The sequence below is a fragment of the Heloderma suspectum genome, chromosome 14, assembly GCF_057233095.1.
Source record: "Heloderma suspectum isolate Gila_16-S chromosome 14, 16-S_ref, whole genome shotgun sequence".
NCBI lineage: Eukaryota > Metazoa > Chordata > Lepidosauria > Squamata > Helodermatidae > Heloderma > Heloderma suspectum.
The window spans coordinates 25159586-25179671 of NC_139471.1; the positions used below are offsets into that span (position 1 = coordinate 25159586).

General features: G+C 56.9%; 1 protein-coding gene across 1 annotated transcript in view; it reads left to right on the forward strand.

The window, feature by feature from the left end:
• The window catches only part of LOC146335853 (uncharacterized), a 45619-nt gene extending 26591 nt beyond the window's left edge, over positions 1–19028 (forward strand). The window contains exons 15-30 of the mRNA XM_084820781.1: positions 459–574; positions 1907–2031; positions 2651–2995; positions 4829–4989; positions 5214–5292; positions 6463–6681; positions 7581–7721; positions 9542–9708; positions 10384–10496; positions 10961–11079; positions 11429–11586; positions 11853–11965; positions 13581–13705; positions 15068–15172; positions 18487–18576; positions 18722–19028. Of these exons, the coding sequence (XP_084676907.1) occupies positions 459–574; positions 1907–2031; positions 2651–2995; positions 4829–4989; positions 5214–5292; positions 6463–6681; positions 7581–7721; positions 9542–9708; positions 10384–10496; positions 10961–11079; positions 11429–11586; positions 11853–11965; positions 13581–13705; positions 15068–15172; positions 18487–18576; positions 18722–18954 (2409 nt within the window). The 3' untranslated portion in view covers positions 18955–19028. The remainder of the gene's footprint in view (positions 1–458; positions 575–1906; positions 2032–2650; positions 2996–4828; positions 4990–5213; positions 5293–6462; positions 6682–7580; positions 7722–9541; positions 9709–10383; positions 10497–10960; positions 11080–11428; positions 11587–11852; positions 11966–13580; positions 13706–15067; positions 15173–18486; positions 18577–18721) is intronic.
• The last annotated feature ends 1058 nt before the right edge of the window (positions 19029–20086 follow it).

The following is a 20086-nucleotide window of genomic DNA, read 5'->3' on the forward strand; positions in this document are numbered from 1 at the left end:
TCTCCAACAGCAGGCCTTCCAGCCTTTTGAATATGAATACTACTGATAAGCCTTTTTATAGTGCTTTTGAGTATTCAAAGAATTTCCCATGCAATATCTTGTTGTATTCATAGAATCATATTCCTCACAACAACCGCCAGGGCCTCACTACTCAGTCGTAGTATCTCCAGTTTGTAGACTGGGGCGGGGCGGGGCTGAGAGAGAGATGGACATCCTGGCAGGGGGTGTCCACTTCCCTTTCTGCCCCCTCCGCTGACAGAGCAAGTGGCGCTCCGCCGCAGACGGCCTGAGGGGGGGTTTAAAGCCCAGGGTTTCCACCGGCCCTCCCCCCCGCCCCCCTGCCACCTTCTCGTGGCATTTCACAGAGTGCATCTTCGGGGGGCGCTCTGGCCAAGACCCCCGTTGTGCGTTCGCCTGGAGAACCTGTGGCAGAGAAGGGCTTTCTGTGCCGCCCCCAGGTCTGGCTGCAGAAAGAGCTGCAGGTGGCTGTCTGGACCGGTCTCCGCAGCAGCAGCGGCGGCGGCGATCTGCGGAGCTGGGCCGATGGGGCTCCCTTCAACGAAGCTTTGCAGCGGTGAGGCTCCTCCAGCTGGATGCGCCGCTTCACGCGTGCGGGGCAAGTCAGCTCGGGGACAGCTGGGGCGGGCCAAGGAGCCGCCGCGCGCCCCCAGCGTGGATAGCCACTCGCCGTGGGCCCACGTGAGCCGCGCCCGCTGCCGGGCTGCGCCGCGGCGTCCCGCGCCCGCGGAGGCGGAGGCGGAGGCAGGCGCCCGGTGAGCAGCGAAGGGAGCTGCGCAGCCGCCGGGAGCCGCTCGGGCCTGTCTGGGCTCGCGCGGCTCCCGGGGCCGGGACGGAAACGCTGCGGGGCTCGGAGAAGCCTGGCTGACCAGTCGTGGCATCGGCCGGAGCCCCGAGAGGAGGGGCTGGCGGGGCGCCGCGGGCTCGGGGACTCGCCGCGCTCCCCCACGCCGCCGCCGGTTGCTCAGGGCCCGCTCCCTCGGGCCGCGGAGGAGCGGCGGCCGCCCCGGCTGCCGCTCGCTTGCTGGCCCTTCGCGCGGGGCCGGGGGGGCAGCCGCAGCCGATGCCAGGGCGGTGAGGAGCCGGGGCCTGCCGAGGGCTGGGCTCCGGGCGCTTGCGGAGGCTCCGGGCGAAGGAAGCGGCGGCGGCGGCGGGCGAGGCGGGGCCATGCCTGGTCAGCGGCTGGCCCGGGCGGAGGCCGACCGGGCCTTGGGCAGGCACGGGGGGAGCCCCTGCTAGGTGCTGGGCAGGGGAGCGCGCTGCGCTGCCGTCTTCCCACTGCATGCCCCCTTGAAAGAGCTGCTCGCTTTGGGGAGCTGACAGCCCCCAAACACTCTGGGGAAGGCAAGCAGGCTTTTCGTTCCCGCAGTAGACAAATGCAGCCAGGACAGCCGCAGTCGGAGGGAGAGAGATCTGCTGACGCGCAGCGTCGCTCTCGGCCTAGGTTTTGCCTGCTGACCTTGCTGGCGAAAGGGGGCTGAGGGCTTGCGCGGCTTCCCTGTAAGAGGTCAGAGCTGTCTAGCAGCGCGGATGTCTCCATTTGGGAGAGGTCGCTCTCAAGCAGCTCGCCAAGGAGCTGCGTTCTTTCTTGTAAGGAACTCTGGTCAACAGGTCGGGTCTCACAAGACTTAAAAATAAGCATTCAGAGGAGCTGCCTCATAAAGTTTACTTTTCCTTGATCTAGCAAGCTCAGGCCTTGTGAAGCTTCTTTTAATTGCTAGTAAGATTGCTTGAGAAGCCCTGGCGAAGGCGGGGCGGGACTGAATGCAAGTCAAGTGTGGGGTCTAAAACCGGGTGTCTCGGAACTGGAGGGGGAGTCAGCAAGCCCCGCTTCTCCTAGGGCTCCTCCTTGGTGACCGCCAGCCTCCCCACCTCTCTTTGGAGCTAGGTTCGTTTTGGCCCAGGGCACCTCCGCCCCACCGCTCTGCATGCTTGTGCTGACCTCCGGCTTCCTGAAGGCTGAGCCGTGCCACCGGCCTCACCGATGGATATGCCAGGCCTCACGCCGGAGCGGTAAGAAGAGCCGGCCTGGCCTGGCCTGCTTCGGGCTGCTAGGGGAGGGGCCCCCTCCAGGTACGCAAACATTTTAAAAATGGTTCAGCTGTGAAAACATTTAGTCCTCATCTTTCTGCCCTGTTTAAGGGGCTTTCAAGGCATGACAAGTCATCGTACAAAAACAGTCAAACACAATCAAACGATGAAAACAAAGACACACTGCAGCTCTTTGCAGGGCAAAAATACCAGAAGCAGTGCACTGCCAACTAGCTTTAGGTGATGGCCTGCCTCAAAAGCACCCCTTTTGCCTGGCGTCAGAGGGCAGGGAGAGAGGAGGTCAGGCTGGTTTCCCTGGGAACTGAATTCCACAGGCTGGAGTCACGACCCAGAAGGCCTTATCCTGCTCCCACCCGTATGGCAGAGGGACACAGAGCAGGAGTAAAAGAAAAGAAAATGTGGGAGGAGATGGGCCTTCAGACTGGGAGGCCAGTGCTGGCAGTCCTGGACCCAGCGCAGGAGGCCTGGTGGCTCTGAAGGTGCCGCGCGTGCACCTTTGCCCCACCTCTTGGTGCCCTTCTGGGCGGGGGCTGTTGGCCATGCTCCTCTCTGCTTCCTCTCTCCTCCCTCCCCTGCCCAGATTTATATGTGACGTTTCCAGGAAAGTCCTTCTATGGCCCCCCGTCTGCAGATCTGAGCTTCCCTGCACTGGAGGCGGCCAAACAGCAGTGCACCGCTTTGGGCAAGGGCTGTGCCGTCGTGGTCAGCAGTGCCACAGGCCACCGCCTCAGCCTGGGGACACGCTTAGTCACCCTGGCACGGCCTGCCGCTGATCCGGTGGCCGCTGTGCACATCAAGATGGGCTGCTCCCCGGGCTTCTCCGGGCAGGACTGCCAGTCCATGTGCCCCCGCTGTGAGCCCAGTATGAGCTGCAACCCACTGACAGGCCTCTGCGACGGCTTTCTGCACTACACAGAGGCACCTGGTAAGCAGGGAAGGGAGCTGCACAGCCGAGATGAGCAGCTCGGGACTGACCGGGTTCTCGCGCGTCTCCCAGAGGTCAGGATGGAAACTTTGGAGGGCTGGGAGAAGCCTGGCTGAGCAGTCGTGGCATGGGCTGGAACATGCCGCCCTGGAGCCCTGAGAGGAGGGGGGCTGGCGGGGCACCGCGGGCTCGGGCACTTGCTGCTCCCCCCCACGCCGGTGCCGCCTGCTGCTCGGGTCCCGCTCCCTCCGGGCCAGCAGGGGCGTGGAGGAGCAGCGGCTGCCACCAGCTGCCTGCTTGCTTACTGGCCCTTTAGCGTGGGGGCAAGGAGGGGCAACTGCAGCTGATGCCATGGCAATGAGGAGCCAGGGGCCTGCCCAGGGCTGGGCTCCGGGCGCTTGAGGAGGCTCCGGACGAAGGAAGCAGCGAGCAGCAAGGCAGAGGCCGTGCCTGGTCAGCGGTTGGGTCGGGCAGAGGCCAACAGGGCCTTGGACAGGCTCTGGGGGCACTGCGAGGCTGGGGGAGTTCCTCCTGGATGAAGCTGCCCTTCCCACAAGGGACTAGCTGACACCAGGGGCTGAAGAAGGGCAGTCAGTGCAGGTCCTTCTGCTGCTCCCCCCCCCCCCGGGACTGAGCACAACCTTAGACAGCCCCCTTGCCCCTCCCGCAGCCTTGAACTGGGAGGCAAGTGAAGACCTGGGCTCATGACAGGGTCCGCTGAGATGTCTTGCCCAGGCCCCTCCCAGACCTGCAGTTGCCACTGGCTGATGGTGATCCCGACTAGGGAAGGGGCGGGCCAAGTGGGTGTGTGGAGATACCAAGGACCTGCCCCGTAAGCCTCAGTGCAGCCCTCTCATTCTTAGGGCTAGTAGCAAGGGGAGTGCCTGGGAGCCACATTCCGTCTTGCCACTAGCCTAGCGGTGTGGGTGTGCCACGGAGCACTTCCCAAAGAGGTGTTCCACAGCCCAGCTTGCCTGGAAGCTATGCCGTCTGCCCCAAAAACCCTCTTCTTTAATGCCAAGAGTGTGGGGCAGTCCGTGGTTACTGATTGGGTATAGGAATTGTACTCTGCATATGCTCAGAGGCATATGTCTTCACCTGCTCCTTCACATATTCCCTGAATCAGCTGTGATGAGTGAAAACAGATTCCAGGCTGAGCTCTTGCACAAAACCCTAAAAGTGCAGGTGTCTGTTTTTAAAAAAAATCCCAGTGGCACCAGCAGCCCCTGCCCCCCTCAGTGCCAACTCTTGCCCAAATATGTAGACACTCGGGTCGAGGGACAGCCCTGCCTTGGGACCCACACCATGCATAAGAACTGGAGGAAAAGAGCCCAGCTCCTGGAGGCCGCAGAAGGGCCACTAGTCCCACATCCTGTTGTCCACAGTGGCCGGCCGTGTGCCTAAAGGGCACCTGACGGGTAGGAAGGCTGCGCCCCTCTCTTGCCGCTGGTCACCCAGATCTCTTTTCCTCAGAGGGGTCACAGCTGCGTTAGTCTGTGGCAGCAGAAACAGCAAAGAGTCTTGCTGCTCCTTAGAGACAAACACCTTTGTTCTCACCCCCTTTTAAATCTGCCTAAGCCAGTGGCAATCCCTGCATCACCTGTGGCTGTGAATTCCATCATGAGGTTATGGAAGACGTAACTTGAGGCTGTGGTGGCATAAAGGGTGACTGGTGTGGGGAGGCCCAGGCAGGCCTGGAGCATGCGGCACAATCCTACGTTTGCAGGCAGCCTTCAGGACAGCCGCAGACTGTAGTAGCCAAGGCCTGGATGATCCTTCTAACGTATAGCTGCTTTCATGGGCCTGCTGGTAATGACCAACCCCTTTGCACAGCTGTGTACTCTTCTCTGAAGTGCCTGCCCTTTGGCATATGGGTATTTGAGCATGGAGCTTGCCTGTCTACTGAGCGCTACAGCAGTCAGGATGAAGCGGATTCCATTTGCAAGAGGTACCTGGGCGCCACAGTCTGGAAGGTCAGACATCCTCTGCATAAGGTGAGCAGACACAATTAGAGGCTTGATGGTGGAGGGCTGGCTGGGATCATGAATAACTCTTTCTCTCTCTCTCAATCTCTCCCCCACTTGTGCCTGTAAAATGGACATCATAATACTGTCCTACCTGAAGAATTGTGGCAAGGATTCCTGAGATACGTGAGCACTTTAAACTTGAAGAGCATGATTTTCATGCTCAGCTCCCATCATCATCTTCTCTCTTTCAGGTCCTGTCTGGCTTTTCTGGAGGTAAAAGAGGAGACTTTGGGATGAGCAACTTCGTTTGGGCTTGCCAGCGCCCTGAAGGTGGGAGCCCCCTGCCCAGTCCTGAACACAAGTTCAAAACTGGGTGGGGAAAGAGAGAGGCTGACAGGAGTCTTTTTCACACATGAGGCTTTTAAAAGCAAACGTTTGGTACCATCAGTTTGTAATTCAAAGGCCAAATCTCCACTGGGCAGGATGCTGACTTGCAGTACAAATGCCTCACTCTTTTCGCATTTGGGGGTGGTGGAACGTTTTATGACTTTTGCCCAGGGGTGCTTCCAAATGGAGGGCTCATAGCGTTACCAATGGAAGGCACTGTGCAATTCCTTCTTTTTTTCCTTGATGGATTTTTTTCTGGCAAGAAAAAAGATGGAACCTACGGTGGGAAAACACGGGAGGGTTAAAAATAGAAGACACATCGGGACCTTCCATGAATGAAGCAGAGCGATTGCACGGTAAAAGCCTCACTCGGAAGTGCCCCAGGAGGGATCAATTTGCAAAGGAGTATTTGATCAGTGAAACTACTTAAATGACCGTGTGTCATATATGTACATAAACACATGCATTTTAACCTATTTTGACATGCCCCCTGAGAAAGAGAATACCTTGGGCCTAATAAATAAGAACAGAAGAGGAGCCCTGCTGGATCAGACCAAAGTGGGTCCACCTGGTCCAGCTTTCTGTTCCCACAGTGGCCAACCGGATGCTCCCACAGGAAGCCCACAAGCGGGACAGGAGCGCAGTAGCACCCTCCTGCTCATGTTTCCCAGCAACTGGTATTGAGAGGCATACTGCCTGCCTCAGATATGGGAGGTAGCATATAGCCATCAGGATTAGTAGCCATTACTAGCCTTCTTCTCCTTTTGTGCAGCCAGAGGTCCCTCTGCCCGCCCGCCCGCCCGCCCGCCCTTTCTGCGTTGGTGCCTCTCCTCCTTTTCTTTCTAAATTGCTGTTGGGCCGCTCATACATTATGGAACACCTGATTGATGTTGATGTGGAAAAAGGGAGCAGGGCGAGGCCTTTGAACTGCACGTGAGCATTCTGTCCCCTCGATGGGAGCCACCTGCATGGCCATGCTCTGTGTCACGTGGCAGGGGCTGCAGGGCTGGCTCTGCTCCACCCCCACGCCCGGTGGATGCCTTGAGCTTCCTTACGTTCCCAAGACAGACCTTATTTTGTTTCCCTTCTCACACTCCCACTATTCCCCTGCAGATGTGGAGCTGCTGCCCCTTGGGGAGAAGCTGCTCATTTCTCCCCAGGGTCCGACCCCTCGGCAGAGGCGAGCATCGCTGCAGGAAGCCCAAGACGCCTGCTACTTGCAGAAGGAGCGCTGCACGGGGGTGCTGAGCCTGAACGGCGCTCATTACACAGTGGCCGGGACGGTGCTGGTCGAGAGCCCCGGCTCAGGAGCCGTCCTCCGCCTGAAGTCAGGTCAGTGAGTGCTCTGCTTAAAGGCACCGGGACAGGAAGCCACCGGGGGGCGCTTATCCTCTCCTGGGGTATCGGGCTGCCCCGGGGTTCCTGCCCCTCTGTTCTGCATTTGCTGGCTCAAAAAAAGATTTGGCCAGCTGACCACTCAAATAGCGGCCATGTATGTTTAAAGCTGCGTTGGCTTAGTGGTTAAGACGCTGAACTGTAGACCGGAAGGTCGGCAGGACAGCAGTTTGAGACCCGAGTGCCGCATGATGGAGTGAGCTCCCGTCTTCAGTCCCAGCTCCTGCCAACCTTGTGTTGCAGCAGCCAGGGGCCAATTCTTTAGCCATCCTCAGCATCACGGCTACACGATAAAAGGAAATCTTACAAAATCTTACAAATTTTCTCCAAACCGGGAAATTGAACCTGCTGGTGTTGGTGGCTTCTGACATCTGGAGACCTGGGGAAGAAGTCACCATTGCCAGCGGGTAGATTGTCCAGGCTTGGAGAAGTTTTGCAAGTCCTTTATTTCCTTTATCATTCGGTGTGCGTGTGATTTTTATTCCTTCAAATAAAGCTTCTGTGATGCACTTTATAACAGTCTGTACCATTAAATTCATAGAGCAAGTGTCCATCTGGTCCAGCACTTGTTTCAGACAAGTGGGGCACAAAGGCAACACCCCGTCCTGCCCATGCCAATCTGAGACGGGATTGTTTGTTGTTGATAGTTGTATGTGTGTGTTAATTTGGAGTTGTGTGCCTCTGTTATGGCCTCTGTCTCCAGACTCAAGCAACATGTTCTCAGACTGCAGGAGCACCCCCCCCACGTAATTGATCATTGTTGCTGATGTTGTTATTTCTGTAGTGTCTGCCTCCAAGAAGCTTACTGTCCTAACAGTGGCCCCTTGTGCTTCCAGCCTGCTCCCCTGGCTTCTGTGGGGACCGTTGCCAGAGACGCTGCTCCCCCTGCTTGAGCACACGCATCTACAACCCATTGACGGGCCAGTGTGACGGCTACCTGAGCTGCGTGCGTCGCTTCAGCCCTTCATGCCTTCATGGTAAGGGGTGTGCATGTGCCTTCGGTGGCTGTGGTGGGAGCACTAGCGATACAGGGGGCAGGACCATTTTTGCTTTGTGAAACCACCACAAATGAATGGTGAGCTTGTCTTAATTTTATTTATTCTTAATAGCCCACTTTTCTGCCAAAATGCTAACCAAAGCAGCTTCCAGTAAAAAGAAAAGGCAACATAATAAGCAATAAGAATAAAACCATACATCATTACTGTTGTGTTTAAGGCTTTAACGGCCAAGCCCAGTTCTTCAAATTGAGCACAGAAGCAAATAGCCAGTGAAGATGAACTGAGGCCCAAGTGATATGCTCTGATCTCTGGGTGCCTGGCAACATTCTGCCAGCTTTCTGGCTCAACACTTATGGAAATAGGGGTGGAGGCAAAAGCACGGATTGAACAGAGGGGAAGCAAGAACCATGGAGGGATCAGATGTGGGTGCCTGAGAGAGACTTGGGCACCTTTACATACGCCCCCCCCCCATTCCTGCTCCCACGAACTCCAAGCCACGTAGTTTGGATTCCTCATCACATGGGTGAGGAGCTGTCCAGCAGGGCTGGGAGCAGGTCAGTAGCCAGGAAGGCTGAAGCTGTCCAACAAGGAGGTCTGAGCACAAGGAGCTGGGTAGAAGAGGTGCTGTGCCACCAGCCGCAGCCAGGCAGTAAGCTTTCTAGCTGGCCCTCCTGGTATCCCAACTCCCAGGGCCTGCACGGGGCATGCTGAGGTCTTTGTTTCCTCCCAAGTAGGGCTCAGAGACAAGAGGTCTAGTCCTAGCAGATTGTTCTGGCCTGGACTTCAGCTCAGGCTCGTTGCCATTTCTGTTCCTGGGGTCTTGGGAGTGATGGTGGTGGAGTGTCTGGAGCTGGAGCGGGCGACCCGCCAAGGGGCCTTATGCCCCTGACTCAGCAGACTCCCCAGCTGGGCGTCTTCCAGGATGGTGGCCTTAAGCTGTCTGTTGGGATACACCAAGGGATCCAGTATTTGCAGGGGCTGTTGGAAGGCTCCTCTCCCGCCAAGGGGGAGATCTCATCTGGGTATGGGTACAGGCATGGGCTGGAACTGACATCTACCCAGGAAGCCAGTGCAGCTTGGACCCCAGTTCTGCCAGTTTCAAGCAAGCTTCAAAACTCATTGGCCCCATCTAGAGTGGGGATTGGGGGGGGGTACCTCCGTCTTCTCTGGGGTGGGCAGCTTCTTGACTGTCTGCTTTCCAGACTGGACCACGGTCTGGGACATCCCAGCTCTCTCAGGGGTCTGATTCTGCGATAATGTTGGCGCCGTCCAGCAGTGAGGGCTGCACAGCTGCAGAGCACAAATGCTCAGCTATTATGAGACCACCAGTTGGGGACTGAGGAGCAAGAGGTGCTTCCAGAAAGGTCCCACGGGGGGGCAGTGGACCCTGGAACAGACTCAGGCCTTGGGTCCATCCGGCCCAGTTCTGCCTACTCAGAGTGGCACCAGTGCCTCTCCAAAGAACCAGGCAGAAGGAGGGTTTTCCCAGCCCTGCCTCTGGAGTTCCTCCAGCTCGGGCTGAGCCCGGGCTCTCTGCATGCGCGGCAGGTGAGCCCGGAGCCCAGCCCTCACCTTCCAGTCATGTGAAGCGTGCAGAGGCTTGTGGCTCCTTTCCTTGCAAACGGGGCTGGGCAAGACCTGCTGAGTGGTTTACAAGTGGGAGAGCCACCGGGCCACTGCAGGGTGCCAGTCCAGTGCATGGGCTGCCAGTTGGCTGGCCCTGGGGCGAGGAGACGGCGGCAGAGCACCTCCCTGCTGCAGCCAGTTGAACTGTCACACTTGTTGTGTTTGTTGCCCAGGATTGGTGAACTCCAGGTGCCCACAGCATCCTGGCTGGTGGTTCTGGGACGGTCACTGCTATTATGTCGAGGAGCACCACAGCAAGGATTGGCTGGGGGCAAAAGCAGCCTGTCAGGCTTCGGGCAAAGGAGCGGGCCTTGTGGCTCCCAGCAGCGCCAAGGAAAAGGCACGGAAGCGTGAGAGGGGCGCTGTGGGGCTGGAGCCATTGCGGGGGAGAGGGAGAGAAGGGGGCCCAGGGCCACCTGTGCCCAGCAGTGGATCAGGGGCTGCCTCTGCAGCCAGAGGCAACCCGGCCGACCGCATTCTGCTCCGGCTGCATCCTCACCCTTCCGTCTCCATGCCAAGGCAGCGTCTCTGGCAGCTTCATTCATTTAAGGATATTTATATCTCACCGTTCTAGTTGGCAAACTAAACCACAGCAACGAAAGCCTACTCAGCTATGAACACGCCGGCAGCAGATGAAATGACAAAACCCAGAAATGTCATTGTTGTTAGGATTATTGTGGTCCCTTTGGATCATGCCAGGATTGCTCCACCTGGAGGCATTTGCTTAGGTGTAATAGATCAGCCTAGCTGCTCCATCTCCTTGCTTGCCCCCTGGCCTTGGGAGATGACAGTTGTGCCCCCCCCCCCCGATCCTGGGGCTTGGTAGCGTAGTCTTGCAGCCCCCACATGGTCCCTTCTCAGTGAGAAATAGCCAGGGAATACTGCATCCCGTTACATTTGACTGTGTTGTGCTAAGGCCTTAACGCAGAAGTCATGAAAGGGACTGTTGGGGAAGGTGCATGTCAGGCCAAGAGACCTCTTCACAGATGAGAATGAGACCCTCCCTCCCCCGCAGGCCTGGGTAGCAGCCATGGTGCAGCGGGACAGCTGGGTGGGGCTGAACGACGCTGACCGAGACGGGACGTGGGCGTGGCCTGGGGGCCAGGCTGCCAACCTCTCTTCTCCCTGGTGAGTGCTTTGGGGGCAGGCAGCTGCTGCCTCCAGGGACAGCTGGGCAAGCCCGTCAGCCTCCGTGGGCCAGCGGGCCGGCCGGCCTCTGTCCTGGGTCAAGGCTTGAACGAGGGCCCTTTGCATGAAACGCGTGGGCTCTGTGGGCCCTCCTCACAGGGCCCTCCTCCCCCTGAGGGATGCACGGGCCCTGCTGTGAGCCGTGGGCCTGGAGCCAAACTGGCCAGCCTGAATCTCTCGGTCCACCGTAGGCAGCCTCCGAAGGCCCAGACGCGGCCACGTGGGGTGGGGGGAGTACCCACCCCCAGACCTTTGCCCCCACTTGCCATGCTTGCCACCTCCAGCCCCCGCCGGCGACCATTCCCTTCTCTGTCCGAGACGGAAGCGCTGGTCTTCCCTGGAGAGCGGTGCTGTCCTTCCCCTCGACCCTGCCCCATCTGCAACCTCCCTTTGCTCCCCCCTAGGCTGGCTGAGTTACAGTTCCTCAGCGGTGGCTGCCTGGAGATCAGGCACCAGGGAGGGCGGAGTTTGGCTGTCTCCCCATGCTTTGAACGCAAACCCTGGGTCTGCAAAGGGACTTGGGGTAAGTGCTTTGCTGGGCTTTCGCTGGGACCAGGCGGCCAGGTGCAGCTGCCGTCCAAGTGCCCTTGGCCTGACCCTAAATGCAGCATCCTGCAGCTGCACCCCGCGACGTCTGCCACCACCCATCACTCGTTTATGATGCCAGCCAGAGAACTTCTTGGCAGGAAGCTGCCAGGTTTTGTTAGGACTTTGGCTATTAGGCGAGACCCCAGATCCACCTGCTGGGCTTTGGGAACGAGTATGGGATGTGTCTACTTGCAGAAAAAGTGGCCCAATCCCTCCTAGAGCTGGCAGGCATGTTTTCTCCCTCTGGTGCCTCTTGCTTGATGGCATTTTCCTCTCTGCCACAGCGCCCTGGAGTTCCTGCCTGACGGCGCCTGGGTGGAGGCCCTGGAATGGCAGCTGCTACTTCTGGGACTCGTCAGCCCGTGGGTGGCACGAGGCCCTGCAGGCCTGCCGGAGGTTCAGGAGGACTGAGCTGCTGTCCCTGGCCTCGCTCCAGGAAAGGGTATAGTGTGGGAAGCCAGGCACGCGGGCACCTCGGGAGACTGGGGTGGTTCCAGCAACCGGGAACCCTCAGAATGGGCTGTGTGTGTCCCTCAGCCTCCCCCATAGGGTGGAATCCAGGCACCAGCAGAGCCCTCTTCCATGCTCCGGAGCATTAGGAGAAACTTCCCCAGCCCAGTCTGTGCACAAATGATCCCTCACGTGTGGCCGTGCGGCCTCCTGGAAGCACCACCCTCTTCCCTTCCCTTCCCTTCCTCTTGCTTCCAGGACTGGATCCGGGCAAATTTCAGGGGCTCTTTCTGGACAGGCTTGAATGATCTCAAGGAGGAATCTGTCTTTTGTTGGACGACGCAGGAGCCTCTCAGCAAGCAGGTGGCACGGTGAGCATCCGCAGGACTTATGGGCAGGGGCGGCTCCTCTGGGCCTTTCCCCTCTATGTTAAGGAAATATCCAAGGCAGGTTGGGTTGAACAGTCAGAAATTTATTAAAGCACATCACGGCCATAGGAGAGACAGACAAAACTGTGTCTCTCCCCGCAAAAGAAAACAGGATGCATTTATACAGACTGAAAGTTGGAGAACAAAGAAAAACGCACTACGCCTGCTCAGAAACCAATTAGTACTCCGCACAGTCTTATCAGCACAGAAGCCTTCTTATCTTTAGGGATGAGTTACTTTGGTGGATAGGAATTTCTTGCTTATGAACAAATTATAACTACCTTCTCATGGTCACACACACGCACCACTCAATCCCATCAGGCACCTCGCCTGAACCAAGCAGTTGGGAGGGAGACAGCGGAGGGAGGAAACATGCTGGTGTAATGCCAGTCCTGGTTTTTCTTCTGGAAAAGAACAAAAATGAAATAAACTGGGGAAGGGGGAGTTGCCTAGTTTCAAATCTCACCACCGAAGAGGTTGAGGAGGGGCAGGAAAACAAGAAAAGAAGGAAAATCCAACTGAGCCAGTGCTGTCTGCTGGCATCTCACCTACCTCAGGATCTTGGCCTCCAGGGCGGAGGAGGAAGGGCAGCAAGATGCCTGCGGAATAGTTGCCTGTTATCTAGTGTCCTCCTGAAAGGTTGCGGAGGATTCAGGAAAACGCAAGACCCTGCCCAAGAGGTCTTCCATCTCAAGCAGGGTGTCGCAAACGTCTGGCAGTGAGGCCCCCTTCCTCCTTCTCGCCTGTGTTAAGACTAGAGGCATACCTCTCGCTGATCCCTGAAAACTTTTACTGCTCAGGGTGTAAGAGTCAGGCTTACCGCCACCCCCTGCTCAGGGTTTCTGTGTGAGTCACTGTTCTTAGCCTGCCACCAAATTGGAGGGAAGGAAGGAAGCCTTGGGCAGCAACTCATACGGAGCAGCCACAAACAGCTTCCTCTGAGGGCAGAAGGTTCTGATGCGTCTGGAGTGGCTCCATGCAGAGATGTGGCAGAATGATCCACCCCCAGCAGAAGCAAAGATGCGATGAGCAGCCTCGTCTGAGCATAGATAATTCTGCAGCATCGGGACTCAGGAGTGGCAGAATAACCATTTGCACCTGATGCAGAGAGCGAGCAAGAGAGAGACGCGGCAGAATCGTCCATCCCCAGCAGAAGGCAACGCCAGAGCACTGGCTCATGTAGAGGGCCAGCCTCAACTGTAGGCTCAGACGAGCTGCAATGAGTGTATTTCTCGTGGCACCTCAGTATGCTCCAGCACACATGGGGGGGAGGGGGCTGGATCTAAGAATGGGCACAGCACCAAAAGGGGAGGGGCAAAGAACGGGATCGTGCAGTGTGATAGCGGCACATGTATGCACTGTGCGTAGTGCATCTGTCCCTCTGAAGCAGCCCAGATTCTAGAGTGCTGGCACGTTAGCTGGGAGGACGAGCAGAGTTCCAGCCATTGTGTGCTCTCCAGTGAGGGGTGCTGGCATTTGGGAGGGGACCTCTTGGAAACCTCTTCCCCTGCTGCGCTGGAGCACGAGTGACCCTCCGTCCTTTGCTTGTATGAGGAAGGTACTTGCAGGATGACTTGGCGGATGGCGGCCTAAAGGACTGCGTGTGGCTTGACACGGCGAGTGGACTCCTCCATGATGCCAGTTGCAAGGAGAAGAGGCCTTTCCTGTGCAAATGCAGTGAAGGTGAGAGAGTTGGGACCAGGGTGGGCTTCTGGCTGTGAAGGAAGGAACCCCCGTGCTCCCCCCTGTAGCCCCTTCCCCAATGGAGGCTCCTGCAGAGGCCCTCCCTGGGGAAAGGCAGCAGCAGAACCACGAAAGGCCAAGATTCCGGGTGGGTCTCTTGGAAGTTCTTCCAACAGGCTGTTGCCCCCTTCCCTCCCCTCCCCTCCCCTCCCCTCCCCTTCCCTCCCCTCCCCTTTCCTCCCCTCCCCTTCCCTCCCCTCCCCTTTCCTCCCCTCCCCTTCCCTTTCCTCCCCTCCCCTCCCCTCCCCTTCCCTTCCCTCCCCTCCCTTCCCCTTTCCTCCCCTTTCCTGCCCTTTCCTTTCCTTTCCTTTCCTTTCCTTTCCTTTCCTGCCCTTTCCTGCCCTTTCCTGCCCTTTCCTTTCCTTTCCTTTCCTTTCCTTTCCTTTCCTTTCCTTTCCTTTCCTTTCCTCCTTAGATGCTCCCACACAGACAAAGTGGTTTGGGAGGAGAAGCCAGACAGATGCGTGATGACGTGAGAGTCCAGCCTGGTCCAGAGGCTCAATTCCCGGCTTGCTGAGCCATGTACCCCTTCCTCATCTCCTCTCTTCGTCAGCACTCACACCCTGGTTTAATTAAATCACAGCTGGCTGTTATGTGCGGAATGAGGCACTCTGGTCTAATGCAGGGGTGGACAGAATTCAGGCTTGCAGGGTCTACTCTGGGTTTTTATTTGAATGCTGAGATCCACCAACCGGAGCCCAAGGCAAAAGGCCAGCACTTAGAATCAAAGAATTCCACTTCGGCTAGTGCGCGAATGCCAGCCGACTGGCTCTGAGGAGGACATGGACCAGATCGTTCAGGCCTTAGCTGAAAGTGGCTTCCTTACCAGCCCCACTCCTGGGCCCCTAAAAGCCAGCGAATGCGCAAGCAGCTAAGCAGGTGCAGCTTGCCCTATGACTCTGTCTCCACCAGGAGAAGCTTCTCCCACTGGGTGCCAGGCTGCTGTTAAAGGCCCAAGAGCCAGGCCGTACAAAACGAAACAGGTGGCAAACCAGCCCTAGTCTTTTTTTTTGTCAGCCATTACAGGTCCAACCATGCAATCTCTGCTTCCTTTCTCTGCCCTTCTGTAGCCAGCCCCTCCTGCACATCAGCTTCCCATAACCCCTCTTTGCTCAGGGGCCTTGCTAGAAACGTGGCCCCTTTCAGGCGAAGTCCAAGGCTGGTTGCGAACATTTCTTCGCTGCTGTGTGGCCGGGGGCATGGTGGGGTGGGGGGAGAACTGCCAGGGGCTTGGCCCGTGACACACTTCATCTCCCTCTCAGGCCTAGGCCTTGCTGCATTCAGAACCTGGGTTTCTTTCAGCTTGCGCAGAGCGCTTTGGTGGCCCAGACTGCCGCAGGGCCTTGGCACACCCGCCCCGGCTGGCATGTGACTGCAGTGGCAAATTCCAGACAACCGCTGAGAAAGGTGAGGGTACGTTGAAGGCCTGGTGGGCAGGCTGGGCTGGAGGCCCCAGTACGGGCCTTATCACAAGGCCTCTCTCGAGACCCCAGTGGCTCAAGACACCCGTTCAAAGGGAGAGGTAATGAGTGGGGTACCGCAGGGCTCAGTCCTGGGCCCAGTGCTCTTCAACGTTTTTATTAATGACTTGGAGGAGGAGGAGGAGGTGCAGGGAATGCTGATAAAATTTGCAGATGACACAAAATTGGGCGGGATAGCTAATACTTTGGAAGACAGAAACAAAATTCAAAGTGATCTGGATAGATTGGAGCGCTGGGCAGAAAACAATAGAATGACATTTAATAGGGATAAATGCCAAGTTCTGCACCTAGGAAAAAGAGACCAAATGTGCAGTCACAAATGGGGGATACGTGGCTCAACAACACTACAAGCGAGAAGGATCTTGCATTGTTGTTGATCACAAGCTGAATATGAGCCAACACTGTGATGTGGCTGTAAAAAAGGCAAATGCTCTTTTGGGTGGCATTAATGGAAGCATAGCTTCCAAATCCCAGAAAGTACCAGTTCCCCTCTACTCAGCACTGGTTAGGCCTCATCTGGAGTACTGTGTCCAGTTCTGGGCACCACACTTTAAGAAGGATGCAGATAAACTGGAGAGGGTTCAGGGGAGGGCAACAAAGATGATCAGGGGACTGGACACAAAGCCCTATGAAGAGAGACTGAAAGAACTGGGCATGTTTAGCCTTGAGGGAAGACTGACGGGAGATAGGATAGCGCTCTTCAAGTACTTGAAAGGTTGTCCCAGAGAGGAAGGCCAGCATCTCTTCTGGATCATCCCAGAGTGCAGGACACGGAATAATGGGCTCAGGTTACAGGAAGCCAGATTCTGGCTGAACATCAGGAGAAACTTCCTGACTATTAGAGCAATATGACAATGGAACCCATTCCCTAGGGAGGTGGTGGGCTCTCCCACACTGGTGGCTTTCAAGATGAGCCTGGTTGGCCATTTGTCAGGGATGCTCTGATTTGGATTCCTGCATTGAGCAGGGGGTTGGACTCAATGGCCTTTTGGCCGCTTCTGACCTATTCTATGGTTCTAAGGGCCTGTGCCTGCCAGATGGGTGGTTGCCGACACCCTGCAAGGCCCCCGAGGCCAAGGAGGCGTGGCTCACAATGGTGCAGCCCTCGCCTCTCCTGGGCTGCCACCCAGAAACACGCAAGTGCCTGGCTGCTGACTGCACCTGGTTTGCTCCGAGCAGAAAGGTGTGTGTGTGCGCGTGCACGTGTACACGTAGCTCCGGAAATGGCTCCCAGTAAAACGTCCTGACCAAACTAGCTCCTGCCAGCTGTCCTGGGCGATCGCGTTCACTGCATCCGGAGTAAAGCACGCATAGGTGGTGGGCGGGAGATGGTTAGGCGCGGCAGACAAAAGGTCTGTTTACTTTTCTGTTGAGGCATTTTCACACATGCGGTTGTAAAGTGCTTTGACTTCAACGCAATTTGCCCCCTAACCCTGGAGGGGATTTCTTCCTCCATCTCCTTCCCTCAGGATTGAATTCCTTCTGGGCACTTTTTTCTCTCCTTCATATTCGTTTCCTCTTGAAGGTGCCATTGGGAGGGCAGGCTGTTGCTGCCATTGGTACTGACGTGTCTCATGGCTCTGTACAAACGGAAAAGCTTCCTCCATTGGGAAGACACTCCGTCGCTGAGTCACGGAGAGATGGGAGGGGTGGAGGCATGCAGAACTCCGTGTTGGCTGGAGCAGCTGGGGTTCTTGGGTAACTTTTCCTTAGTTCTTAGGTAACTTATTCAAAAAGCCAAACCATTTTTTCATTTAACAGTTAATGATCTAGTGAGGGTCTACATGGAAGCGGAATGAGAAACGCTTCCAGTATTATCCAGATTTTCATGAAATTGCTTCTGTTCTGGCCCAGGCACATGAAGCAAAAAATGCTGCCCCTCTGCCCCTCGCATCTGACTGTGAACCTGCAGTAGCGAAGCCCAGGGCAGACTGACGGGCGGACGGGCAGAAGGCACCCAGGTCCCGCCCGGAGGGAAAGGGCCAGAGTTGCCTCCCTCCCTCAGTGTTCTGGAGTCAGCAGCTGTGGCTGCCGCCGCCGCTTCCCTGACCCAAGCTGAGCCTCCCCCCGCCCCCCCAAGCACACAGGGAAATCACACACAGGGAAATCACACACAGAGCAGACTGTTCTGTGCACAAGAACAAGCGGTGCACAATAAAGAATACACAGAGCTGAAGGAGAAAGGGCAGCCAGTAGCAGAAGCAGGCAGCCACGGTATTCCGTAGTCATGTTACTGTGATACACCTGCAACTTTGCAGTGGTGCAACACACCTACAACTAAGGAATGCCCAGGAGGGAAGGAGAAGGGTGGCCAGTACAGCAACGGAGCATGGGCAGGGCTGGGAGCAAACCTCCCCCAGCACGGAATGGCACTTGGTTGCCCCGCAGAGCAACGCGGCCGTGGGCTTTTTTCCATTCTCAGAGAGCAGCCGCTGATTCAGTCATGCCTCCCCTTCAGAACAGTCTGCTCTGTGTGTGATTTCCCTGTGTGCTTGGGGGGGCGGGGGGAGGCTCAGCTTGGGTCAGGGAAGCGGCGGCGGCGGCGGCAGCCACAGCTGCTGACTCCAGAACACTGAGGGAGGGAGGCAACTCTGGCCCTTTCCCCCCGTGCGGGACCTGGGTGCCTTCTGCCCGTCCGCCCGTCAGTCTGCCCTGGGCTTCGCTACTGCAGGTTCACAGTCGGATGCGAGGGGCAGCATTTTTTGCAGCACCAGTCCTTCATAGTTCTGGGGCTTGGCTCTGGGTTCCCTCAGCAATGCTGGAAGGGTGGTGCACACAGGTTCAGAGGCCTTTTGCGGGAATGGAGTTTCAGAGCTGTGGGGCAGCTCCTGTCTTGGGGGGTGCTGGGTTGCCCTTGGAGCCAGGGCTTCAAGGAGGTTGAATCAGCATATCCAAGCCCCATCAAAAATGTGTGCAGAAAGATAGCCACATCTTGTCTTCACCAGCCTGCCTGGAGCAGCCTGTTAAGCCCTCTTTGCACAACTGGACTATAAGAAGATGGTTTCAGCTGTCATGACTCCCTCCCCAGACTCCTGGGAACAGATGTGCATTGAGGGTGCAGAGCATTTGGGGTCCCTCTCTCCCTTGCAGAACTACAGCTCCCAGATTGCTTTGAGAGGGAAAGAACGTAGGTATGCCCAGGATTACAACCTACTGAGGGAAAGGGAGCTTGGGCAGAAACGGGACATGGCATGGCTTTAGTGCCCAAGACAGATAACAGCATGGTGCATCTTGCTGCAGTCTGCGGTGTCCCGGTGCAGACCTGTGTGGATGACTGCCGACAGAGGACTGCCTGGAGTAATTGCTCAGCCTGCCTGCCTGCCTGCACTGGTGAGTTGGGTGGCTGGGAAAATGTGGGAGTGCCCCCTGCATTCTCTGCGGGCTGGGTTTTCCTTCTGCAGCGGTGGGAAGGGCCCCCAGCAGTGCCCCCAGCAGTGCCCCCAATGACCCTCTCCACTCCTTGCCTCATCTGCAGCAGCTGTAGGATCAGGCTGGGCTCTGAAGGGTTGGCAGCACTGCAGCCAGGAAGCCCTCACTCTCTCTTCCCTCCTCCCGCCAGAGGCCAGCATGAGCAACCTGGACCCTGAGGAGCTGGCTCTCATCACCATGATCCAGTTCAAAGTGTTGCACTCGCTCAGTCTCACCTCAGAAGACGAAAGGGACAGAGGAAACTCATCCAGAATAATTTACGATGCCAAATGCCCATGAGGTTTTCACATCCCGGAAAAAGGAAGGAAAGGGCCAATAAAAGTTTTGGAGGGATTGTTCCCTCTTACCTTGTTGAGGACTGCATTTCTGTGTTATTGGGTTATCCCCACCTGCACACAAACTGCATAGATCCCTGTCCAGCTAGCAAGGGCACAGACAGATGTGCCAGTCACTCTGCAAGAGCCTCCTGCATTCAGCCCGGACATAGCTTTTCTTCTCCAGAGTTAAGTTCTGATGGGAAACACCTTCCCTGCCCACACCTGCCCCCTCACATACCTTCCTCTGTTCTGCAAGCTGGAAGCAGATCCTGGCCGTGCACATTACCATTTGGCTGGCACCACGAAAGCTCCCTTCTCCCGTTTCTGGAATTATTTTGCACTTTAAAATAACTTTTTTTCATTAATAAGGTGATGCGTGTGCAGACAAAGGTGTGAGCGTGCTCCTGTTTTTTCTTTACATGGCAGCCTGCCTGCCTGATGCAGGACGGAGGGGGCCGGGCTGATGGCTGAGCCAGCTTTTGATTTGCTGCTCTGAATGCCTGTCACGTCACTCCTGAAGCTGAGAAGCCTTGTGCTCTCTTTTGCGTGTTACTTACTCTGACTTTGCCGGGGGCCTTTGCCTGAGAAGGGGCTGGAAGGGGGCAGGCCAAGATGCCAACCCCGTGCCTCCCAGGCAGCTCGTCATCAATGTCTGTTGCCACAACCCATCGTGCCCCACAGCACTCTTTCCTCTCTAGCCTGCCAATGGGCAATGCAGGGGGCAGCCCTCGTAGGCCTGGAAATTAGGGATGGCAGAGAATTGCGCCACAAACTCCAATGAGGCTGGATTCTAAAGAAGTCTATGGCGGAGTGGAACACTCGCCTCTGCCTCCCCGCGGAATCCTCTTCGGCCGGATCCTCCGGCTCTGGATTGCCAGCGATACGGCCGCCATGCCGTATCGCTGGCTGAAGGGGACTGACTGCGGACGCAAATGGCATCCCAGACGAGATTTGCGGCTGTAAAGGTCTTCGTTCAAGGTAAATGCAGTCTGGGACGCCATTTGCTTCCGCAGTCAGTCCCCTTCAGCCAGCGATACAGCATGGCGGCCGTATCGCTGGCAATCCGGAGCTGGAGGATCTGGCCAAAGAGGATT